Source organism: Hyla sarda, chromosome 5 (assembly GCF_029499605.1).
Source record: "Hyla sarda isolate aHylSar1 chromosome 5, aHylSar1.hap1, whole genome shotgun sequence".
NCBI lineage: Eukaryota > Metazoa > Chordata > Amphibia > Anura > Hylidae > Hyla > Hyla sarda.
The window spans coordinates 21,546,227-21,569,447 of NC_079193.1; the positions used below are offsets into that span (position 1 = coordinate 21,546,227).

General features: G+C 46.9%; 1 protein-coding gene across 1 annotated transcript in view; it reads left to right on the forward strand.

The window, feature by feature from the left end:
• Positions 1–14,782: 14,782 nt before the first annotated feature.
• Positions 14,783–23,221, forward strand: part of LOC130272938 (serum paraoxonase/arylesterase 2-like) — a 40,412-nt gene continuing 31,973 nt past the window's right edge. Inside the window, exons 1-3 of the mRNA XM_056518977.1 lie at positions 14,783–14,942; positions 18,440–18,510; positions 22,313–22,368. Of these exons, the coding sequence (XP_056374952.1) occupies positions 14,869–14,942; positions 18,440–18,510; positions 22,313–22,368 (201 nt within the window). The 5' untranslated portion in view covers positions 14,783–14,868. The remainder of the gene's footprint in view (positions 14,943–18,439; positions 18,511–22,312; positions 22,369–23,221) is intronic.

Here is a 23,221-nt window from a genome sequence, read left to right on the forward strand (position 1 = left end):
CCTTGGACGTGACAGGATCCAGGTCTTCTACCAGGGGCAGCCTAAGGTCTGTCACAGGTGCGGTAGCCCCACCCATTTTAGCGCAGCCTGTACTGTACAGGTCTGTGCTTTGTGTGGTGGGGTGGGTCATCTGGCCGCATCCTGTAGGCAGATCCGCTGCCATCTGTGTGGTGCCCTCGGGCACCCTTTCAGCCGTTGTCCTAGCGCCTTCGCCCGTGCGGCGGCCGCTCCGGCTGGGGAGAGCTGTGAGGTTGCCTCGGCTGGAGAGGGTACGAGCAGGGATGGGGGCGCACCAGGGCTAGTGAGGAAGAAGGGCCCCGCCAAACTAAGGCGGGAGGAAAATCGGAGGAGGAGTAGGGAGCAGGAGAGTGCCCAAGTGACGGGGGTAGCTCCGGCCCCTGCTCCTGAAGCTGGCCCTGAAATGACTGAAGCCCTGGAGGAGGACGTGCTGGATGAGGAGGTCAGGAGACTGGGCGAAGAGGAAGGCAATATGGCCGACTCTTCCGATTCCTCCCACTATGAAAGTGTGGATGAGGAGAGTGTAGAGAAGGCCAAAAAGAAAGACAAGGGCAAAAGGAAAGGGAGAAAGAAGAGGTCCAAGCCCTCTCTCCCTCGTACTGCGGGCCGGGTCCAAAGCGGAAGCCTGACTGCCCCCCCTCTGGTTGACCTGTCAAACCGGTACCTCGTCCTTGATAACATCTCCTCCCCCTCCTTGGAGGGGGAAGGTGAGGGCGGGGTGCCTAGGGAGAGAGAGCCTCTGGGGGGAACTGGGCCCTGTCCTGTTGAGGCACCTTCCTCGGAGGGCAGGGCTAGACCGGGGTCGGACGGAGACGGGGACCATATGGATCAGAGCGAATCCAAAAAAAGGGTTAAAAGTGGTCCTGCCCTTTCTTCTTCTTCTGGGGATGAGGGCACGAAGAAGAAGGGGAAGAAGAAATAAAGGTGAGGCCGTCTAACTTAATCACCCATGATGGCGGCACTCACCCCATTGACGCTGGCATCCATTAACTGTGCCAGCATAAAGTCGGATACGGCTAGATTCGCAGCCTTTGATTTTCTCGGCCGTGTTGAAGCCGACATTTTGTATCTGCAAGAGACCAGGTTGTCAGATCTAGCCTCCCTGGTAAAAGCCAGAAGAGAGTGGAGGCGCGGGCCCTCCCACTGGTCTCTTGCGGCTGAGCCGTATAGTGGGGTGGCGGTCCTTTTTACCGCTCCGGTTGAATGCCGACGGGTTATTGAGTTAGAAATGGGGAGGTGCCTGATCTTAGATGTCCTCATGAAGGGGCAAGAGCTCCGGCTCATTAACATCTACGCCCCACAAACCAAGTGGGGCCGCAAAGATCTCTTTATGAGGATTAAGCCCTTCCTTTTTACTAGCCGGCAAGTGATTTTTGGAGGGGACTTCAATAATGTCACGAGGTCCCAAGATAGGAGAGGTTCCAATGGTCCGCTGGCTTACGATAGCGTGGCCCTCAATAATATAGTTAGGGAAGCTCGCCTAGAGGATGCCCACATCCGGAGCCCCTCAGGCCACGTGGGTTTCACCTATCATCGAGGTAGCTGCAGGTCTAGGATAGACAGGTTTTATTTAAAGGAGGAAGCCGTCTCTTCCGCAGTGTCCGTGGTTGAGGTGGAATTCTCCGATCACTGTATGATTTTGTTTTCCTTGAATGTTTCAGAGACCCCCCGGATGGGTAAAGGTTATTGGAAGCTGAATTCGTCCCTCCTGGAGGAAGCGGAGATAAGACAGTCCTTTGAGGACTTTCTTCAGAGTCAGGTACCTTTACTGGACTTTTGTAGTAGTAAGTCAGAGTGGTGGGAGATATTCAAGAAGCGGGTTGCGGGGTTTTTCCGCCAGCTCTCGAGCCTCAGGTCCCTGAATAGGTACCGCCTGTATCGGGGTCTGAGGAGGAAACTCGAGCTCCTTGTCTCGACTGGAGGTAGCCGGGAGGATATCTCCAGAGTGAAATCCTTGCTGATGAGGTGTCAGTACGATAGGCACGCATCTTTGGTTTTTGAGAGGGATTACGGGAGGTACCGCTCGCCCGACCCTTACAAGAACTGTAAGATGTCAGTGAGTAGTAAAGTGGTCTCAGGACTGATTGATAGTACGGGATCTCTGAATCGGTCCAGATCAGGGATCCTGGAGGTCGTCAGATCCTTCTACTCGCACCTCTTGGGAAGGAAGGATCTAAATCGAGACGGGATGTCGGCTTTCCTGGCTGAAACTATTCCTGAGCCAGGGGTAGACCCCTCTCTTGATGTTTTGGCAGAAGAAATCAGGGAAGAGGAAGTGAGACTGGCGATCGAGGGGCTTGCCCCCAAGAAGTCACCAGGTCCGGATGGCTTAACATCCGAGTGGTACAGGACCTTTAAGGAGTCTTTAGCTCCCCTCTTGACTGAGGTATTCAATGAGTGTCTCTCCTCGGGCACTCTACCAAAGTCAATGAGGAGGTCAGCCCTGATTCTTCTGTCAAAGGGTAAAGATCCTAGCCGGATTGAGAATTGGAGGCCCATAGCTCTTCTCAATACGGACAGGAAGCTTCTGGCCAAGATACTGTTTAATCGGTTGGTGAAGTTTGCACCCCGGCTCCTTTCGGGGGCCCAGCACTGCTCTGTTCCGGGCCGAAGCACCTTAAGTGCTGTCCTCAGTGTCAGGGAGGCAGTGGAGCGGAGTAGTGCGGGTCTCTGGAAGGGGTACATGCTGTCCTTGGATCAGGCCAAAGCATTTGATCGGGTGAACCACGAGTACCTCTGGTCCGTCCTCCTGAGATATGGCTTACCGAGTACTTTTGTGAATTGGCTTGTCACCTTATATGCAGGGGCAGAGAGTTTCCCGCTGGTGAACGGTTGGTCTGGCCGCTCTTTTGAGGTGGGGTCCGGGGTCCGTCAGGGTTGTCCTTTGAGCCCGCTGTTATACGTGTTCGCAATCGATCCCTTCGTCCGGAGGGTAGATTGTGGGCCGTTGGCGGGAGTCGGGATGACTCTGGCGGAGCCGGATTTCGCCCAGAGAGTGGTGGCGTACGCTGATGATGTCACTATTTTCGTCTCCTCACGGGAGGAGGTCGATGTGGTGATGTCAGAGGTGGACCGCTACTCGGAGGCATCCGGGTCCAAGATCAACCGGGATAAGTGTGAAAGTCTCTGGCTGGGAGGGGGAGATCCCACGTTTGATCTCCCTGACACCCTTCCAGGGCTCCAAGAGTCAGCAAAAATTCTGGGCATCACATTCGGCCAGGATGATTATCCCACCAAAAACTGGGATGGTAAGCTCCAGGATGCCACTCAGAGGGTGAACCAGTGGAAGGGTTGGTCTATGACCCTCAGGGAAAGGGTACACCTGATCAAATCGTACCTGCTCCCCTTGTTTATCTATCTGGGCAGTGTATGTATCTTACCAGAGGCTTACTACACTAGGGTCTACAGCCTGTTTTTCCAACTGTTATGGGGGAACAGGTTGAACCTAGTCAAGAGGGAGGTTACGTACCGCACGAGGAGACTAGGGGGTTTATCTATGGTAAACCCCGTGGTGTTCTTAACGAACACCTTCTTGAAAGCCAACATTGCAAACCTCTGGAAAGAGAGGGCTCCTCCGTGGGTACTCTCCTGCAAGGAGTGGTTTCGGCCTTTCTTCCAGGAATGGGAGACAGGAGGGCAAGTGAAGGACCTCCGTACACCACATGGATATCTTCCGGCTTACGCTACCCCGACTCTGAAGGCGATACGTCGGTGGGGTCTGGGAGTGTGGGAGATCAGGACCCAGTCAAGGCAGTTCCTTGACAAACGGGTTCTGTTGACCCACTTCCAGAAGCCTCTGGCGCTCAGGGACTGCCCAGGTCGGGATCTGAGGGTGGGGTTGTATCTTTTAAACATGAAAAGGATCCCCCAGAAGTTTTGGGACTTGGCCTGGCGCTGCTTTCAGGGGAAGCTATGTGTAAAGGACAACCTGAAGTACAGGAACTCTGATGACCGGGGATGTCCCCGAGAAGAGTGCGGGGACACGCTGGAAAGCATGGACCACTTCCTGCTTCATTGTCCCTTTAACATAGGGGTCTATAACAGGGTGGGCGCTTCCATCGGCTGGAGTCAACTTGCCGGCCTTGCCTATCCGGAGTGGGCTTATGGGGCATTCAGGAACCTGGGTGGCCGAGATCGGGGCACTTTATTCTTAGTCAGTTTAGTGGTTAGGTACTACACGTGGAACGCACGGTGCTTAGTGTCGACCCAACAGAAAATCCTCTCCGAGGTGGAGGTATGTAGGAACATCACTGGTGACCTCGGGAAGATCAGGTCTTTGGAGTATGGCAGTCTTGGTACCAGTAGGGCTTCTCTCCTGTGGAGAGGTTTCTCATTTCATGTGCCCTAGGTACTAAACCTTTTGGGTAGAGTACCTTTTATTTTTGGTTAGGGGTTGTTATAGGGGTAGAGATAGGGTGAGGGCAGGGTCAGATTTCTTGTAGGGATAGAATTAGGGAGAATTGTAGGGGGAGTTAGGGAAAGAGTATAAAATGATTTATGTATCAGGTCTGCCATCCTTCTCCCTGGTGGTGGGCTGATGCATGTACACATTAGCTTTTTGTTTTGTTTTTAGTGGACATGGTATGAAGGGCTTACAGGCAACCAAACTTGGGCCTAAAAGGGGTGGTGGTTCAGAATGTATAAGTTTGTATATAAGTTGGTTGGGAGGAGTGTTAGGTGGGGAGGGTGTATTTGTGGGTGGTGGTTTTGTGGTGTTTTGGGGTCCTGACATGGGTCAGTGAAGGACTGGACTTTGAGAACGGTATGGACGGTATGGACTCTGACCCATGTACAGGAGGGGTGGTGTGGGTGAGGGGACAGTTTTAGTGTAGGTGCTTTCCGTTATTTTCTGTAGTATATTTTTGTGTATTTTCAGTGATTTTTGTATATATTGTGTTTTGTATTTATATTGTTTTATATTATTTTATATTATATAGTGTATAGTGGCAGTCGGGTCAGTAGTTAAGTGGTGTCATATGTGTTTATGTGTATATATATGTGTGCGTTTATGTGTATATACATGTGTATGTATATATATATATATATATGTGTGTATGTGTATGCTTGCGTATATGCATGTTAAATACATGTTTGTGTATAAAATTTTATATTTAATTTTTTCCTCCTTGGGGGGGCTGCTCCCCTCTGGTGTCTCTGCTCTCCTCGCCTCCGGCTTCGCGGTCTCGCTTTTCGGCGGTGTTGTCCTCTTCTTTGCTTCTGGCTTGCTCTTTTTGGGTCCGGCGCTCGCCGGTTTCTGGGCCGTGCGCGGGTCCTCTCTGGCCGTCCTCGGCTTCTTGCCGTGCTGGGCGTGCTTCGCGGGCCTTGCGGCCGTGCGGGGGCGGTGCGTGGGGCTGGGCTCTTTGGGCCCTCTCTCCGGCCGCGTCTCCGCGCTGTTTTTCCCTGCCCTTCTTTCACCGGTGGATCTCTGGCTGGGAGGCAGAGTGTTATTTAGTAGCAAGTTGTGCCGAAATATTATAAAATAATTTTTTTTTTTTTTTTTTTTTTTTTTTTTTTTCCCTGGGTAAGGGTAATTTTTGAGTTACAGCCAAGTTGTGCTACTTTTATGTTCCTTTTCTTTTGTTTTATAGCCAAGTCGTGCTTTATTTTATGTTTTATAATTTTTTTAAGCCAAGTTGGGCTATTTTTATGTTCTTTTTTTTTTTTGGAATGAGTGTTTGTGTGTGTTTTTTGTCTTTTGGTATGAGGAAAAAAGTAAAAGTATATTTTAGTAAATTTGGGCTGGCCGGTTAGGCAGATTTTGTTTTTGTAATTTTATTTATGTTATGTTTGTTATAGCTGGTTGAGCTTGTTTTTGTTTTATGTTTTGTATCAGATTTGTTTTTCATTTTTATAATAAAAAGAGTTACAGCTCCCAGCAGATCTTTATTACTTTTATATGGAAGGATTTGCTTTATCTGTTAGTTATTAGTTATCTACTTATTTTTCTCTAATTTTCACTTTTTCCTATTTTTGGATGACATTTTGTGGCTTCAGAACCAATTACCAGGTTTCCATAGAGTTATGGTCTCAACATACAATGGTTTCAACATACAATGGTCGTCCTGGAACCGATTAATATTGTAACTTGAGGGATCACTGTACTGGTGTTTTCATATGAGACAGAGGGTCCTTCTGGTGTAAATGCCACCTCTCCAACCCCTATAGGTATATTCTAGCAGTATACATATACCGTATTTTTCGCCATATAAGACGCACTTTTTCTTCCTCAAGGGGGGGGGGGAGTTGGTGCATCTTATACGGCGAATACACACCTATCGCGGCGGTCCCTGCTGCCATCAACGGCCGGGACCCGCGGCTAATACAGAACATCACCGATCGCGGTGATGCCCTGTATTAACCCTTCAGACGCGGCGATCAAAGCTGACCGCCGCCTCTGAAACGAAAGGGACCTTACCTGCCTCCTCGGTGTCTGCTCCGTGCCGGGATCCCCTGCATGGCCGGCGCTCTCCTTCGTTGCCATCACGTCATGATGGCGGTGACGGAGAGCGAGGATTCCCGGCAGCAGAGACGTTCCGGAGTGACGGGGACACCCCGGGGACGCGGCGACAGCGATGGAGGGCGACATCCAGGGCAGCGGTAACTAGAGATGAGCGAACTTACAGTAAATTCGATTCGTCACAAACTTCTCGGCTCGGCAGTTGATGACTTATCCTGCGTAAATTAGTTCAGCCTTCAGGTGCTCCGGAGGGCTGGAAAAGGTGGATACATTCCTAGGAAAGAGTCTCCTAGGAAAGAGTCTCCTAGGACTGTATCCACCTTTTCCAGCCCACCAGAGCACCTGAAAGCTGAACTAATTTATGCAGGATAAGCCATCAACTGCCGAGCCGAGAAGTTCGTGACGAATCGAATTTACTGTAAGTTCGCTCATCTCTAGCGGTAACGAGCGGTGACGGGTCCGGAGCGGCGTGGACACGTGAGTATTACCTCCTATACCAGTGGTCTTCAACCTGCGGACCTCCAGATGTTGCAAAACTACAACTTCCAGCATGCCCGGACAGCCAACGGCTGTCCGGGCATGCTTGGAGTTGTAGTTTTGCAACATCTGGAGGTCCGCTGGTTGAAGATTACTGTGACCTATACTTTACATTGTATTCTAGATTTTCCTCATTTAAAATTGGGTGCATCTTATATGCGGGAGCGTCCTATAGGGCGAAAAATACGGTATATGGTGCTGAGCTGCTTGTGCACATCGGACCAGAAGAACATTTAGGAGCTCATGGTTCTGATCAGTTCTGATCTGTACCAGGGATTGGACCTCCACCGATTATACATTGATGACCTATCCTAAGAACACAACATCAATAGGTATTGATAGAAAACAAAGGCTGTCCAGGCATGCTGGGAGTTGTAGTTTTGCAACATCTGGAGGCACCCTGGTTGGGAAACACTGTATTAAAGTATCTCACTTTGGACTTGGCCAACCTCCTACTACAGGTGAAATTTTTAAAATGTTAATATCGTGCAAAAGTCCATAGAATTTCATTAATGCAACTTAAAATGAAAGGAAACATGAAGCGCTCCAAAATCTCCTGGTAGACGGATGCTTTGACCCGGGACTTAAAGGGGGACTCCACTGGAAAACATTTTTTTTTAACTCCTTAACAACACAGGACGTATATTTATGTGCACCGGCTCCCATGTCGTATCGGGTTGGTCCCAGCGGCCATCAACGGCCGGGACCCGCGGCTAATACCGGACCGATCGCGGAGATGCCTGGTATTAATCCTTCAGACGCGGCGATCAAAGTTGACCGCCGCGTCTGAAGTGAAAGTGAAACCTTCCCAATAGCTCAGTGGTGCTGTTCCTAAAATGGATAGCAGGTGTCAGCAGAGAGCACTGTGGTCGGATAGAAAGGAAATTAAAAAAGAAAAGAACTTCCTCTGTAGTATACAGCAGCTGATAAGTACTGGAAGGTAAGTCTGACACCAGTTGATTTAACTGAAAATGTTTTCCAGCGGAGTACCCCTTTAATGAAGCGCAGCGAACCAACACCAGCAGACGACATGGCTCCGCAAATCGTATAATATACAGTGGTGCCTCAACATACGATGGTAATCCGTTCCAAATGGACCATCGTTTGTTGAGGGATCCGTGCAATGTAAAGTATAGGACAGTGGTCTACAACCTGCGGACCTCCAGATGTTGCAGAACTACAACACCCAGCATGCCTGGACAGCCAACGGCTGTCTGGGCATGCTGGGAGTTGTAGTTTTGCAACATCTGGAGGTCCGCAGGTTGAAGACCACTGGTATTGGAGGTTATACTCACCTATCCCCGCCGCTCGTCACCGCTGCCCTGGATGTCGCCCTCCATCGCTGTCGCCGCGTTCCCGGGGTGTCCCCGACGCTCCGGCAAGGCCTCTGCTTCCCCAGTATCCTCGCTCTCCGTCGCCGCCATCACGTCGCTACGCACGCCGCTCCTATTGGATGAGGGGACGGCGTGCGCAGCGACGTGATGACGACGATGCAGGGGATCCCGAAGAGGACGCGCCGGAGCCCCGAGGACAGGTAAGTGATCGTCAGCGGACCACACGGGCACCGTAAACGGCTATCCGGGGGCAGCTGAAGCAGTCTGCGCTGCCGGATAGCCGTTTATGCGATGGCCCCGACATACAAAAGCATCGTATGTTGAAATGATCGTATGTCGGGGCCATCGTAGGTCGGGGGGTCACTGTACTGTGGATTTGGGGTTTTCATGAGCTGTAATCCATAATCACCACAATTATGATAAATCCCGGCTTGATCTATCTTGCTCTGCATGTAATGAGTCTCTCGGATATATTAGTTTCACCTTTTAAGTTGCATTACTGAAAGAAATGAACTTTGCCACGATATTCTAGTTTTTCGAGTTTCACCCGTATATGCTGGTCACTAATCCTTCCCAGGCTGAAGTCCTCCATAGCCCCTTGCTCCAGCTATAGTCTCCCCTATGGAAACTTAAAGGGATTATTCAACTTAAAGGGGGGGTATTCATCAAGAGTGGTGTAGGTGAACGTCTTTTTTACCCCATTAATTCATGTGGTGGAAGCAGTGGGGGGAGATTTAGCAAAACCTGTGCAGAGGAAAAGTTGCTGAGTTGCCCATAGCAACCAATCAGATCGCTGCTTTCATTTTTCAGAGGCCTTGTTAAAAATGAAAGAAGCGATCTGATTGGTTGCTATGAGCAACTCAGCAACTTTTCTCTGGACAGGTTTTGATAAATCTCCCCCAGATGTTTTACATGGTGCAGGACAAGTGATAAATCTGGTGCTGATCACATTTCTTACTTCAGTACTCCACTTTGTATGGTGCCCCTCTGCAACTTTTTGTGAGACTTTTTTATCCCGTGTGACAAAATGTGGGATAATGCTGTTTGCAGTCAGTTTTGTCAGCCAAGTGAGGGTTGGTGTAGATTTGTGCCTAATTTAGCGCAGTTGCGACAAAAAGACACGACAAACCGAAAAGTCGCCTATGATGAATTCCTGACCATTGCATGATATCAAATGAAATCATGACTTGGTATGTTCTTTTAGATAAACCTTCTAAAGCAAAAGTCGCAATGAAAAGTCTCAAAACAGCATGTAAGACAAACTGAGGATCTGTGCTTGTGTTGGTGGTAAATGGCTGTGTCCTGTGTCCCCCATCATGATTCGGGCTTGTTTTTGGGAACTGGCTACTTCCTGTTTCTGTACCCTCCCTCAGACTACAACCCCCAGGATCCTTTTTTTTCAAGGTGGGAGGGGACTTATTTCCCTCCCACACATCAGTTGCTCCATTCAATGGAGCTCTTTTTGATCACATGACTTTCCCAACATCATCTGACACATAATGTGGGCCGGTAACGTCATCAGGGGGCTGGCTTCCCACACAACAGACGAAGCAGCCGAGCCCCCTTTCAGCGCCTGACTTGTGATATATTGTCTTGGGCTGCACATTAAGCTGGGGAAAGTCAGAGACAACAGTCATTCTGTTGGCTGTCCGGGCATGCTGGGAGTTGTAGTTTGGCAACATCTGGAGTTCCACAGTTTGGAGACCAATAATCAAACAACAAAGAGAAAGAAACATACAACAGACTAAACAGATACAAACTGATACAAAAGCTGAACCATTAAAATCAATGGGATCAGTTTGTTTTAATTTCTCTGTTGCCAGAATTGTTCAGATGAATGGAGAGCAGACGGAGAAGACAAACACTGGTGGGAATCCAGACTTAAAGGAGTACTCCAGAGAAGTATAAATGTTTTAAAAAAAAAAAAAGCTCCAAAGCCACCACGCTACCTAGAAATGTTCCCTGTAAGCCATCCTGTCTAATATACATGGCTCCTGTGGCCCCTGTTCTCTTCTCTGAATGCTTGATATTCATTCCTATACTTCCCTCCTCTTGCCTACATCTCCCAGCAATCATTGCAGCTCTGCTCTGCCAGCCCCCACCCTCCTGCTCTGAGCAGCAGCAGAGAGGTTCAGTGTCTGATTGGCTGAGGCTGCATATACCTCTCTGTTCTCCGCACTAAAGAGAGCATGACGTATCAGAGCAGGACAGAAACCACATGATCTGTGTCTTTTAGCAGGGTGGGGGCTGCTTTCAGAGAGGAAATTGGACAGAGACAAAGTGGATGGCTGGATGATGTAATTCCCTTACTTCATACATGTAAGTGACAACCAAAGAGGAGAAACTGCACTATAAAGCTAATGAATGATATTTAGACAATTAAATAGGTTGATGAGAGGGAAGGGACGGACTATGGTTTTCGCTCCCTGGAGTACCCCTTTAACCCAACTATCCACACAGACATTGGGGGAGAATTAATCAAAATATTTAGAACTTTTTTTATTTAACTTTTTTGTAAAAAGTTCCCAGATGCTCTGTTATATATAATTTTTAGACTTTTCAGCTTTAGTCAATTTTCACAAAATGACTTACCTGAACACTTTTTCTTTTTTCACTTTGCAGTGGTATCTAATTCGTAAAACAGGACTTTTCTAAATAAGTAAATTAGGACTCAAACACCTCAAAAAGTCTACACCAGTAAGCCATTGGCTTTCAACAGCATTTCACATGGCTTCAAGTATCAATGACTTTTTATGGGGTACTCCGGAGGAAAAACATTTTTTTCAAATCAACTGGTGCCAGAAAGTTATACAGATTTGTAAATTACTTCTATATACAAATCTTAATCCTTCCAGTACTTATCAGCTGCTATATGCTCCAGAGGAAGTTGTGTAGTTCCTTTCTGTCATACCACAGTGCTCTCTGCTGACACCTCTGTCCATGTCAGAAACTGTCTGGAGCAGGAGAGGTTTGCTATGGGGATTTCCTCCTACTTTGGACAGTTTCTGACACGGACAGAGGTGTCGGCAGAGAGCATTTTGGTCAGACTGGAAAGAACTACACCACTTCACAAATCGGTGTAACTTTCTGGCACCAGGTGATTTGAAAACTTTTTTTTTTGTCCTCCGGAGTACCCCTTTAATCAACACGGCCCTCTGTTCTGAATTTCATGAAAAATTCGGACCAAATCTGAACTTCGAATCGATTCAAAATAATTAATTTCTTCATTAGTGACACTTGCTGCAATTGTCCTGTATAATGTATAGATGCGGGCGGCTTTCTCGCATCTCTGCAATAGATAGGACGATCGCAGTGCATGTCAGGAGTGACACCCACTGTGATCTGTCCTTAACTGTAGGTACTACTACTTCCAACATGGAAACAGGGACATTCTGGACACACTCTGCTCCATGCTGGGAGCTGTAGTATCTGTATTAATAGACAAATCGCAGTGGGTGTCACTAAGTGCACTATTAACATAACTTATTCATATTTCCCGTAGAGCTGTGATTGGCCAGATGGTTCCAACCAATCACAGCTCTCTGCGGGAAATATGAATAATAGGTATATATACGGCATATACTCATACTACAGTGGGACCAGAGAAGAGCGTCCGGCCCCCTCGGATCTATACATTATACAAGATGATCGCATCGGGTGTCAGGAGTGACCCCCTGTGATCTTTCCTTACCTGCAGTTACTACTGTTCCCAACATGGAGCACACTCTGCTCCCTGCTAGGATCTGTAGTACCTGCATTAATAGACAGATCACAACAGGTGTCAGAAGTGACACCCGCTGCGATCTGTCTATTAATGCAGGTACTACAGCTCCCAGCATGGAGCAGAGTGTGCTCCAGGTTGGGAGCAGTAGTACCTGCAGTTGAGGACAGATCACAGCGGGTGTCACTCTTGACATCCGCTGCTCTATGATCTGTTTATTAATGCAGGTACTACAGCTCCTAGCATGGAGCAGAGTGTGCTCCATGTTGGGAACAGTAGTAACTGCAGGTAAGGAAAGATCACAGTGGGTGTCACTCCTGACACCCGCTGCATTCATCTTGTATAATGAATAGATGCAGCTCTTCTCTGGTTGCAGAGATGTGAAAAAGCCGCCCGCATCTATACATTATACAGGACGATCGCAGCGGGTGTCAGGAGTCATACCTGCTGTGATCTGTCTATTAGCACAGGCAGTACTACTCACATCATGGAGCAGTCTGTTCCATGCTGGGAGTAGTAGTACTACATAAAAAATAGAGATTGTTAAAATACATTACAAATAAAAATTTGCCGCTAATTTATTTTGATCGAATTAAATGTTTTTGAAAAATTCGGAGAATCGGCCGAATCAAATTGTTCAAAAATTCACTCATCTATAATTATTATTATTTTTATTTTTTATTAATAACCCCTTGAGGACACCAATTTTAAGAGCCATCGCTGCTTTTTTTTCCCCATCCACAGACGCATATTAGTTTTTTTTTCGTTTTTGTTTTTTTGTAATGACACTTTCCATTTAACCATAAAATTTTGGTGGGTGGGGGGAATTTGAAAGAAAACTGCAATTTTGCTCATTTTGGGGGGTGATTGGTTGTTGTGGGAAAATCTCTCCACTTTTTCTCTCACACAGTTTGATAAATCTGGGCCAATGTGATTAAAATGACACCCAATTTATTTTTTTTTTTTTTTTATAGTACTATTAAAAAAATAAAATAAAAAAAAGGCAAACATTTATGTGACAAAATCATTATGCTTAAAATTGCCCTTTTCTAACCCCAATAACTTTTTTTCCCCCTGTTTCTAGAGATTTAATCGTTTTTTTATCGGTACCTTTGTTGGGACTTTTTGATAGCTTTTTGTTATTTTTTTTTATCTGATATATGATCAGAGCAGCATTTTTGGCCTTTTTTTTTTTTTAATATATATTTACGCCATTCACGGTGCGGGATCATAAACATTATATTTTAATATTCCACCCAATACCAAATATGTTTATTGTGTTTATTTCTAAAGAGCAAATATTTTACTATTTAATATCAATTTTTTTATTATAGTAATTTTTTTTTGGAGGGGGTGGGTGTAAATTGGAAAAGAAGGGTGGTTTCATTTTTTTTTTATTAGTAGGGGGGGGGGGATTATATAATTCCAAAAACTATTTAATATTTTTTATTTTACACTTTTTATATCCCCCATAAGGGGGCCTGCTTCTCCTCATGCCCCACCACTGTTCTATGACCATCTCATAATTCAGAGGATTCCATAACATTTTAGGATTTCCACATCATTTGCACACTGTATTACCTTAGGTACTCTTTCCAGTTTTATTTAAAAGCAGTGTTTCCCAACCAGGGTGCCTCCAGCTGTTGGAAAACTACAACTCTCAGCATGCCCGGACAGCCAAAGGCTGTCCGGGCATTCTAGGAGTTGTAGTTTTGCAACAGCTGGAGGCACCCTTGTTGGAAAACACTGCTTTAGAGTATTAGGAGAAAACTTCAGCACCATGGTTAACTCTCAGTGTGGCATAAGTGCATGCTGGGATTTGTAGTTTTCCAACAGCTAGAGGCACCCTGGTTGAGAAACACTGCTATAGAGTATAGGTAGAAAACTTTAGGCACCTGCCACAGTTTAGTCTCCGTGTCCGGGCATGCTGGGAGTTGTAGTTTAGCTGGAGCAGTGTTTCCCAACCAGGGTGCCTCCAGCTGTTACAAAACTACAAATCCCAGCATGCTCGGACAGGCATGCTGGGAGTTGTAGTTTTGCAACAGCTGGAGGCACCCTGGTTGGAGAACACTGCTTTAGAGTATTAGGAGAAAACTTCAGCACCATGGTTAACTCTCAGTGTGGCATAAGTGCATGCTGGGATTTGTAGTTTTCCAACAGCTGGAGGAACCCTGGTTGAGAAACACTGCTATAGAGTATAGGTAGAAAACTTTAGGCACCTGCCACAGTTTAGTCTCCGTGTCCAGGCATGCTGGGAGTTGTAGTTCAGCTGGAGCAGTGTTTCCCAACCAGGGTGCCTAAAGCTGTTGCAAAACTACAAATCCCAGCATGCTCGGACAGGCATGCTGGGAGTTGTAGTTTTGCAACAGCTGGAGACATCCTGGTTGGGAAACACTGCTTTAGAGTATTAGGAGAAAACTTCAGCACCATAGTTAAGTCTCAGTGTGGGATAAGTGCATGCTGGGAGCTGTAGTTTTGCAACAGCTGGAGGCACCTTGGTTGGGAAACACTTATTTGGAGTATTAGGGGGGGGGAACTTAAAGCACATAGTCTCAGTGTTGGATAAGGGCATGCTAGGGTGGAGGTGGGGGGGTTGGGGTTTGTTGTTTTGCAACAGCTGGAGGCACACTGGTTGGGGAAACACTGCATCAGAGTTTGTTTTGAGTTGCGCATGCGCAGTTCACAGCCAGCTGGCCACTGCACCCAGTCTGTCTCTGTTTGCACAGGGTTCACCACTTGTTGCTCCTCCTCATCTGCTCCACAGTCCAGCACAGGAACCTGGAACAGAGGGCTCTACAGACATGGGGGCCCTGCTCAAACTCACTATTATTGGGGTGGTCCTGGCTGCTCTGGGGGACAGGCTGGTGCAGTTCAGGTAAGTAGTCACTTTTGCATTCATTGTAGCTGAAGAAATAACTTTGCAAACTTTAGTTACAGTTACAGGGAAGTGTTGGCTCCTGATGTGATACATTGTATCTCTGTGTTGTTCTTTGTTTGTTATTTACTCATCTTATTTGTCAATACAACAAACAACCAATTCATTAACCAATTAACGAACCAGCAGTTCCAACTCTCTTCTTAGCAGGGTAAGCTGGATGTTGTAGTTCATCTCCCACCCCACTATGTTTCTCTACAGCTTTTTATGGAATGCCCCATAGTAGAGAAGACTTTTGGAACAGTCCTTTAGTACAGTGTTTCCCAACCAGGGTGCCACCAGCTGTTGCAAAACTACAACTCCCAGCATGGGGCAAGATATAAAACTGTCTGGGACCCTCGTATACTGCATAAACCAGTGTGTCTCCAGCTGTTGAAAAAACTACAACTCCCAGCATGGAGCAAGATGTAAAACTGTCTGGGACCCTCGTATACTGCATAAACCAGTGTTTCCCCAACCAGTGTGTCTCCAGCTGTTGCAAAACTACAACTCCCAGCATGGGGCAAGATATAAAACTGTCTGGGACCCTCGTATACTGCATAAACCAGTGTGTCTCCAGCTGTTGAAAAAACTACAACTCCCAGCATGGAGCAAGATGTAAAACTGTCTGGGGCCCTCGTATACTGCATAAACCAGTGTTTTCCCAACAAGTGTGTCTGAAGTTGTTGGAAAACTACAACTCCAAGCATGCCCGGACAGCCAAAGGCTGTCTGGCCATGCTGGGAGTTGTAGTTTTGCAACAGCTGGAGGCACCCTGATTATCAAACACTGTCTGGGGCCTTCGTATACTGCATAAACCAGTGTTTTCCCAACCAGGGTGCCTCCAGCTGTTGCAAAACTACACTTCCCAGCATGCCCGGACAGCCGGCTGTCCGGGCATGCTGGGAGATGTAGTTTTGCAACAGCTGGAGGCACCCTGGTTGGGAAACATTGCCTTAGTATGTCCATTTCAGGATATGGTTGAGATGATGGGTTCTGTGTCTTCTGTCCCCACCCTTGTTTATCTCCATTGTGGCTTTGTAGCTCCAGATATTGCCGGATTTCCACTAGTTGTAGTTTGGCAACAGCTGGGGAGGCCGTATTTGAAGACCACTCTTCCTGTCTTATACTTTCCTGCTAGAATGTTACAGGCAAAGCCTATGGCTTTGTTTACTTTGCAAGGTTAGGGTTGCTGGGAGTTGTAGTTTCTCAACAGCCAGGTCCATGTTCTATAGTATAACTACAAGTCTCAGCATGCTGTGGATGATGTGTACCACTATATGTATAATTTTGTCCTAACTTCATCAATGGACAGAAAGCATAGAATTGGCCTTCCAACCTCTGTGCATTGGTTTACAAGGAAGGCTGGGCATTGTAGTCCTCTCCCCACAGAATGTCATATAGTGTGTCTTTCACCTGTGGCTTGCTACATGTCGCTAAAACTACAACTCTCAGCATGCTCTGACAGGCACCGGTGTAGATCCTTGCTGCAAGCTGATTTAGATATCCTGGCTGGGGCTTGTAGTTCACCAAGTGTTAAAGACCCACAGACCAGATCATGAGCCTTTTCGGAGGTCCGAGCTTTGCATCCTGGTTTACAGGGAAGGCTGAGACTTGTAGTTCCACAGTCATCCTGCAACTTGCCCCACCTTTTTCATTTTTAATCTGACTCCGGAAGCTCAAGGGTCACGATTTGCCAAAGATTACCTGGTGCCCGCCCAATGGAGACGCCCTATGTCTTGATCCCTAAATAATTTTTTTTGTAGTTTTTTTTATATATTTTTTTTATTTTTTGGGGGGGGAGAAACTTCTTCTGGAGGAGGCTATTGTTACCATTCTGCATCAACGATCAAAGGATGGAACGTTCCTGCTGGAAATCCGCACTGGGATCATAATGTCTTTCGCAGATCAGGACATTTATTATTTTTTCTTCTCGAGGCTGGAATGTGCAGAGTATAAAAAAATCTTCCAAACAGAGCAAACAAAGGAAGTGAGAATTGATGGGGCCCTCGTATACTGTGTAGAGAAGTGTTTCCCCAACCAGTGTGCATTCAGCTGATGCAAAACTACAACTACCAGCATGCCTGGACAACCAAAGGCTGTCCAGGCATGCTGGGAGTTGCAGTTTTGCAACAGCTGGAGGCACCCTGATTGGAAAACACTGTCTGGGCCCCTTGTATACTGCGTAAACCAGTGTTTACCCAACCAATGTGCCTTCTGCTGTTGCAAAACTACAACTCCCAGCATGCCCGGACAGCAAAGTCTGTCCGGGCATGCTGGGAATTGTAGTTTTGCAACAGCTGCAGGCACTCTGATTGGAAAACACTGTCTGGGGCCCTCGTATACTGCGTAAACCAGTGTTTACCCAACCATTGTGCTTTCTGCTGTTGCAAAACTACAACTCCGAGCATGCCCGGACAGTCAAAGGCTGTCCGGTCATGCTGTGAGTTGTAGTTTTGCAACAGCTGGAGGCACCCTGATTGGAAAACACTGTCTGGGGCCCTTTTATACTGCATAAACCAGTCTTTCACCAACCAGTGTGTCTCCAGCTGTTGCAAAACTACAACCACCAGCATGCCCGGACAACCAAAGGCTGTCCGGGCATGCCGGGAGTTGTAGGTTTGCAACAGCTGGAGTCACCCTGATTGGAAAACACTGCCTAGGGCCCTCATATACTGCGTAAGCCAGTGTTTCCCCAAGCAGTGTGCCTCCAGCTGTTGCAAAACTACAACTCCCAGCATGCCCGGACAGCCTAAGGCTGTCCGGGCATGCTGGGAATTGTAGTTTTGCAACAGCTGGAGGCACCCTGATTGGAAAACACTGTCTGGGGCCCTCATATACTGTGTAAATCAGTGTTTCCCCAACCAGTGTGCCTCCAGCTGTTGCAAAACTAAAATTCCCAGCATGCCCAGAGTTGTAGTTTTGCAACAGCTGGAGGCACCCTAATGGGAAACACTGTCCCCATACACTTGTCTGCTGACATCAAGGTGTATCTTTAGACTGATGTTATTAGGTTGTTGTGTGAACGGCTCCGTGTTGGCTCAATACCAGTTATATAATCTCCGTCTTGGCAACAGATCAACAGAGCGCAAAGCGACAAATTACTAAATGATCCTAGATCAGCACCAGGGGTCACCCCGCTGTGTTGTCACTAATTGGCTGCTGCACCATTGTTCTGCAGGGCGCATAGAGTTTAGTTTTCTCACCGCTATCTGTCTTCTTCTTCTGGAATGTGTTGTTTTAAGTCCTGACAAAAAACAAAATAATAAAAATGATGACATTGTACAAGGGTTTCCTGCTTGTATGTAAAGCAGTGTTTCCCAACCAGTGTGCCTCCAGCTGTTGCAAAACTACAACTCCCAGAATGGGGTAAAAAAAATATATAAAGGTGAATGTAAAGTAACATCTGAATATGTTTTACAATGATTTTCCCTTATTATTATTATTTTTTTTTATAGCCATCGAACCAACATATTCAGAGAGATAGAACAGGTGGACCTTCCGAATTGCCAGCTCCTGAAAGGGATCGGTAAGTGTCTGGAGAAACTGACATTGACCTATGAAGGCGAGAAATGTGTGTTAAATAATATATAAAGCCAAATACAGATGTAGCAAAGCTGAATTTATTCCCCTTAAACTCTTTGGGTTTTGCATTATTTGCTCGCTTGTCCATGCGTGTTTATATGGTCGCCATTCTGCAGGGCTGGAGGATCGGGTACCCTGAGGTTGGTTGTCCTGTATTTTGTGTGTGTGTGTGTATATATATATATATATATATATATATATATATATATATATATATAGTGCATGAATGAGCGATGTGTATACAAGGCCGATGCAAGGATTTTTGTCTTCAAAGTTGAAGGTGTATTTTGGTGGTCCCCATGTCCGGTTGGCTCTGGTGGTCCCCATGTCCGGTTGGCTCTGGTGGTCCCCATGTCCGGTTGGCTCTGGTGGTCCCCATGTCCGGTTGGCTCTGGTGGTCCCCACGTCCGGTTGGCTCTGGTGGTCCCCACGTCCGGTTGGCTCTGGTGGTCCCCATGTCCGGTTGGCTCTGGTGGTCCCCATGTCCGGTTTCTCTTCTGCTCTGACTGCCCCCGTTTCTTTTGCTCTGTTCCCCAGCCAGCACCCCCTCCCCTTCCTTCAGCCTCCCCGCCTTTGTGTCCTTGACAGGGAGGGAGGTGGTTTTAGACATCCAGCTAGGAAAGCACCTAAGGACACCCTCATGCTGCAAATGTCTGGTGTCTGGACATTCAGATTTTTTTCCCATCCCACCTTGTTGCCCTAAGGCAGAGACCTCCTGTTAGCTCCGGCCCTGTGTGTGTACAGTAGTAGGGCTGTGTCATTAGATGGGCGTCTGAACAACTGCTGGGTCTAAGGGTCTAACTAGACCCATAACAGCCTTGATTTTAACATCAATAGGATTGTATTCTGCAGCCCCAGTTAAAGGAGAAATCTGTAGAGTAAAAATGATAAAACAATTAAAAAAAAAGTTAATAAACAAATAAACCATACCCCTATAAGTCACCGGGACGTGTCATAAAATGTGATTGATTGAGGTTCCCACTTTTTAATATTGTCTATATAATCGACACATGTAAAATCCAGAATGTTTGTAAAATTTCTTCTTTGCCTTTTTTTTTAGTTTTCACTCATTTTTAGTATATATACTATATATATATATTTTTTTTTTTTTTATGAAAGAAAATTAATTTTTGCCGGCTAGAAACTGCCAACAAGCTGCGGTTGACCGATCTTACATTCTAATTGTCTATTTATATTATTAGATACTAGGCCTTTTTTCCCATGGTAATATGTTCACCGTCTCAGCCTCAAGTTACAGAAGTCGTAGTAGGAATTCTCTGCTGCTGACCTACTTGTTAACGGTTTTCACAAAAACAAGCCTATAAGTTGTACTATATATTAAACAGATGCTGCTAGATTTTATACTTGCTGATTATTTAGTCAGGAGGTTCACCTTGAGAATTAAAGGGGTTATCCATTAAGGTGATTTTAGTACTTACCTGTCAGGCAGTAATGGACATGCTTAAAGGGGTACTACCGTGCTGACAACTCATCCTCTATCTAAAGGATAGGGGATAAGTTGCATGATCGCACGGGGTCCCGCCGCTGGGGACCCCCGCGATCTCGCACGCAGCACCCCGCTCTCATCTGGCCCCGGAGCGGAACATCCGCTCCGGGTCTGATGACTGCCGATCACGGCATGACGTCACACTCCGCCCCTCAATGTAAGTCTCGCCCCCTGCCATAGACTTGCATTGCGGGGCGGAGCGTGACGTCACACGGGGGCGGAGCTGTGACGTCACGATCACCGGCCCCGTCATCAGACCCGGAGCGGATGTTCGCCCCGGGGCCTGATGAGAGCGGGGTGCTGCATGCGAGATCGCGGGGGTCCCCAGCAGCGGGACCCCACGTGATCAGGCAACTTATCCCCTATCTAAAGTTGTCAGCACGGTAGTACCCCTTTAAGAAAAATCAGTACTTGTCTTGGGGCTAAATGGCTGTGTCCTGAGTCTCCCATAAAGCTGTTTCTATTTTCTTGTAACATGGCTATTTCCTGTTGGAGTTCCCTCCCTCTAACTACAAGTCCCATGATCCCTTGTTTGTAAGTGTGAGGTCACTTTTCTCCCTCCCGCACATCAGCCACCTTACCCATTGAAGCACACCTGGGCTGCCTACCATAATAATAATTTTAATAATAATTTTATATAGCGCCAACAGATTCCGCAGCGCTTTACAATAATGGGATACAAATAAAGACAAGTATCAGACATAACAATATTACACACTAATTATTCAAACAGGAGGAGTGAGGGAATGGGGTTGAGACAGGAGGCAAAAGGGATATGTTAATACAATGGTCCAGGCACACTATATAAATAATAAGGGTAACATACAGGAGAGTGAACCGGTCGCTAGCCAATCGCTAAAGTTCTAACTGCATAGAGAATAGGGGAAGACTGTCAAATATGAAGCTTTGGATATCTATAGGACCCAGATGTCTGAAAAGGGGCAAAGTGATAGTAGTGGAAGCCAATTAGGGGATGTTATAGGCCTACTTGAAGAGATATGTTTTTAGGCCACGTTTAAAGGGTTACACCGCTCCCCAGTGTCCAGAACATTGAGTTCCTGAACGTTGTGTGCGGGCTTCCGTGTTCACGCCCGCCCCCTCGTGACGTCACGTCCCCTCAATGCAAGTCTATGGGAGGGGGCGTGACGGACGTCACGCCCCCTCCCATAGACTTGCATTGAGGGGGCGGGACGTGACATCACATGACGGGGCGTGACGTCACAAGGGGGCGGGCGTGAACACAGAAGCCCGCACACAATGTTCAGGAACTCAATGTTCTGGATGCTGGGGAGCGGAGTAACTCTTTTAAACTGTGGTTGAGTCTGAGGGGTCGAGGGATAGCATTCCAGAGAACTGGTGCAGCACGAGTGACGTCTTGGAGACGGGAGTGAGAGGTTCGGATTATAGTAGATTTTAGGGTGAGATCATTAGCAGATCAGAGAGAACGTGTTGCTTGAAGCTACAATTCCCCAGCAGTTTCTCCACCCATTGAAGCTGACACTGTCCAATACAACATTTGACTAGTGATGTAATGTCTCGGCCGCACTGTAACCTGGGAAAAGCTGAGATGACACTTATTTTTATATACTGTTAAAGGGGTTCTCCACCATAAGGTGATTTTAGTACGTACCTGGCAGTAATGGACATGCTTAGGAAGGATCTGCGCTTGTTTTGGGGATAAATGGCTATGCTGTGAGATTACCATAACACTGTGGCTAGCTTTTTGTGAACTGGTATTTCCTGTTTGACTTTTCTTTTTTTGACTACAAATCCCACAATTCCATTTTCCTCCCTCCCGCACATCAGCCACCCCTCCCACTGAAACATAAATGAGCTGCATCCATTCAAATCAGGGTGCCTACAGCTGTTGCAGATTGATCTCTCTCCCACCAAGCGATCGCTCCACCCATTGAAGCAGACAGGCTCCCTGTCATCAGCTGACTAGTGATGTCAAGTCTCGGCCACATTGCAAGCTGGGAAAAAATCTGAGACAACAGTCATTTTGTATGCTGGTAAAAATAAATATTGAAGTGAAAATCCCAGAAGAATTGTAAGAAAAGCGTCACACACAGGTACAGACACTATATTATGAACGACACTAACTTTACAGCCCCTGTAGCATAGTCACATAAAAAAAAATACCGCTTTAACCTTAAATTGCGTGGGAATGCCTGGTAAAACACTGTATAGTACTAAAATAATACAGAACTGATTCCCTTTATTCCGACTTCTTTTGCAGAATATGGCTCTGAAGATATTGAGATTCTTCCGAACGGTCTGGCCTTTATCAGCTCAGTAAGTATACAGGATCTATTGAAAATAATCATGCCAGGTAATTGGTGTGAAGAATCCGCTTCTTTCAACGTTAAAACGCCCAGCGTTTGGAACAAACTCTTTTCCGAACGTCGGAGCCAGCGCCGGGAGCTCGTGATGTCATAGCCCTGCCCCCATTATGATGCCAAGCCCTGCCCCCTAAATGCAAGTCTATGGGAGGGGGCGTGACAGCCGCCACGCCCCCTCCCATAGACTTGCATTGAGGGGGCGGGTCTTGACATCATGAGGGAGCGGGGCTATGAGGTCACGAGCTCCCAGCAGTGGAGTACCCCTTTAAGAATACTTGTGGAAGTTGCTCCATTCAAGCGGAGCACTGTACTCTTTTATATCTCCATCAGCACAACGGAGGGTGAGTAGGGTGGTAGGGTGCACGGACAGTTTGTACTCTTCCGGCTCTCCCATCACATGACCTGGCGGTGTTTTCCAACCAAAGTGCCTCCAGCTGTTGCAAAACTAGACCTTCCTAAACCAATGGTGGGTGGCTTGATGTGACTGGAAATGACTGACCTGGCTGCTATTAAAAGAAATCAGAGTAAAGATGAGGCGGGGAACAATGGACTGCAAGAGTGATCCCCAAAAATGTAGTCCTGATAGCAGTCCCTATACTCCAGAAAGCATGGGTAGGTGGACTATTCCACCAAATATGTGATGGCGTGCCCTGTTCTTTACCACATTTCCAGCAATGGTCGGTGACTGTCTGGTTATAGCTTATATAAGACTGCAGGTATCCGATACCATCTGGTTCAGAGTTTGTAATCAGTTTCTTAAAGGGGTACTCCGGTGGAAAACTTTTTTTTTTTTAATCGACTGGTGC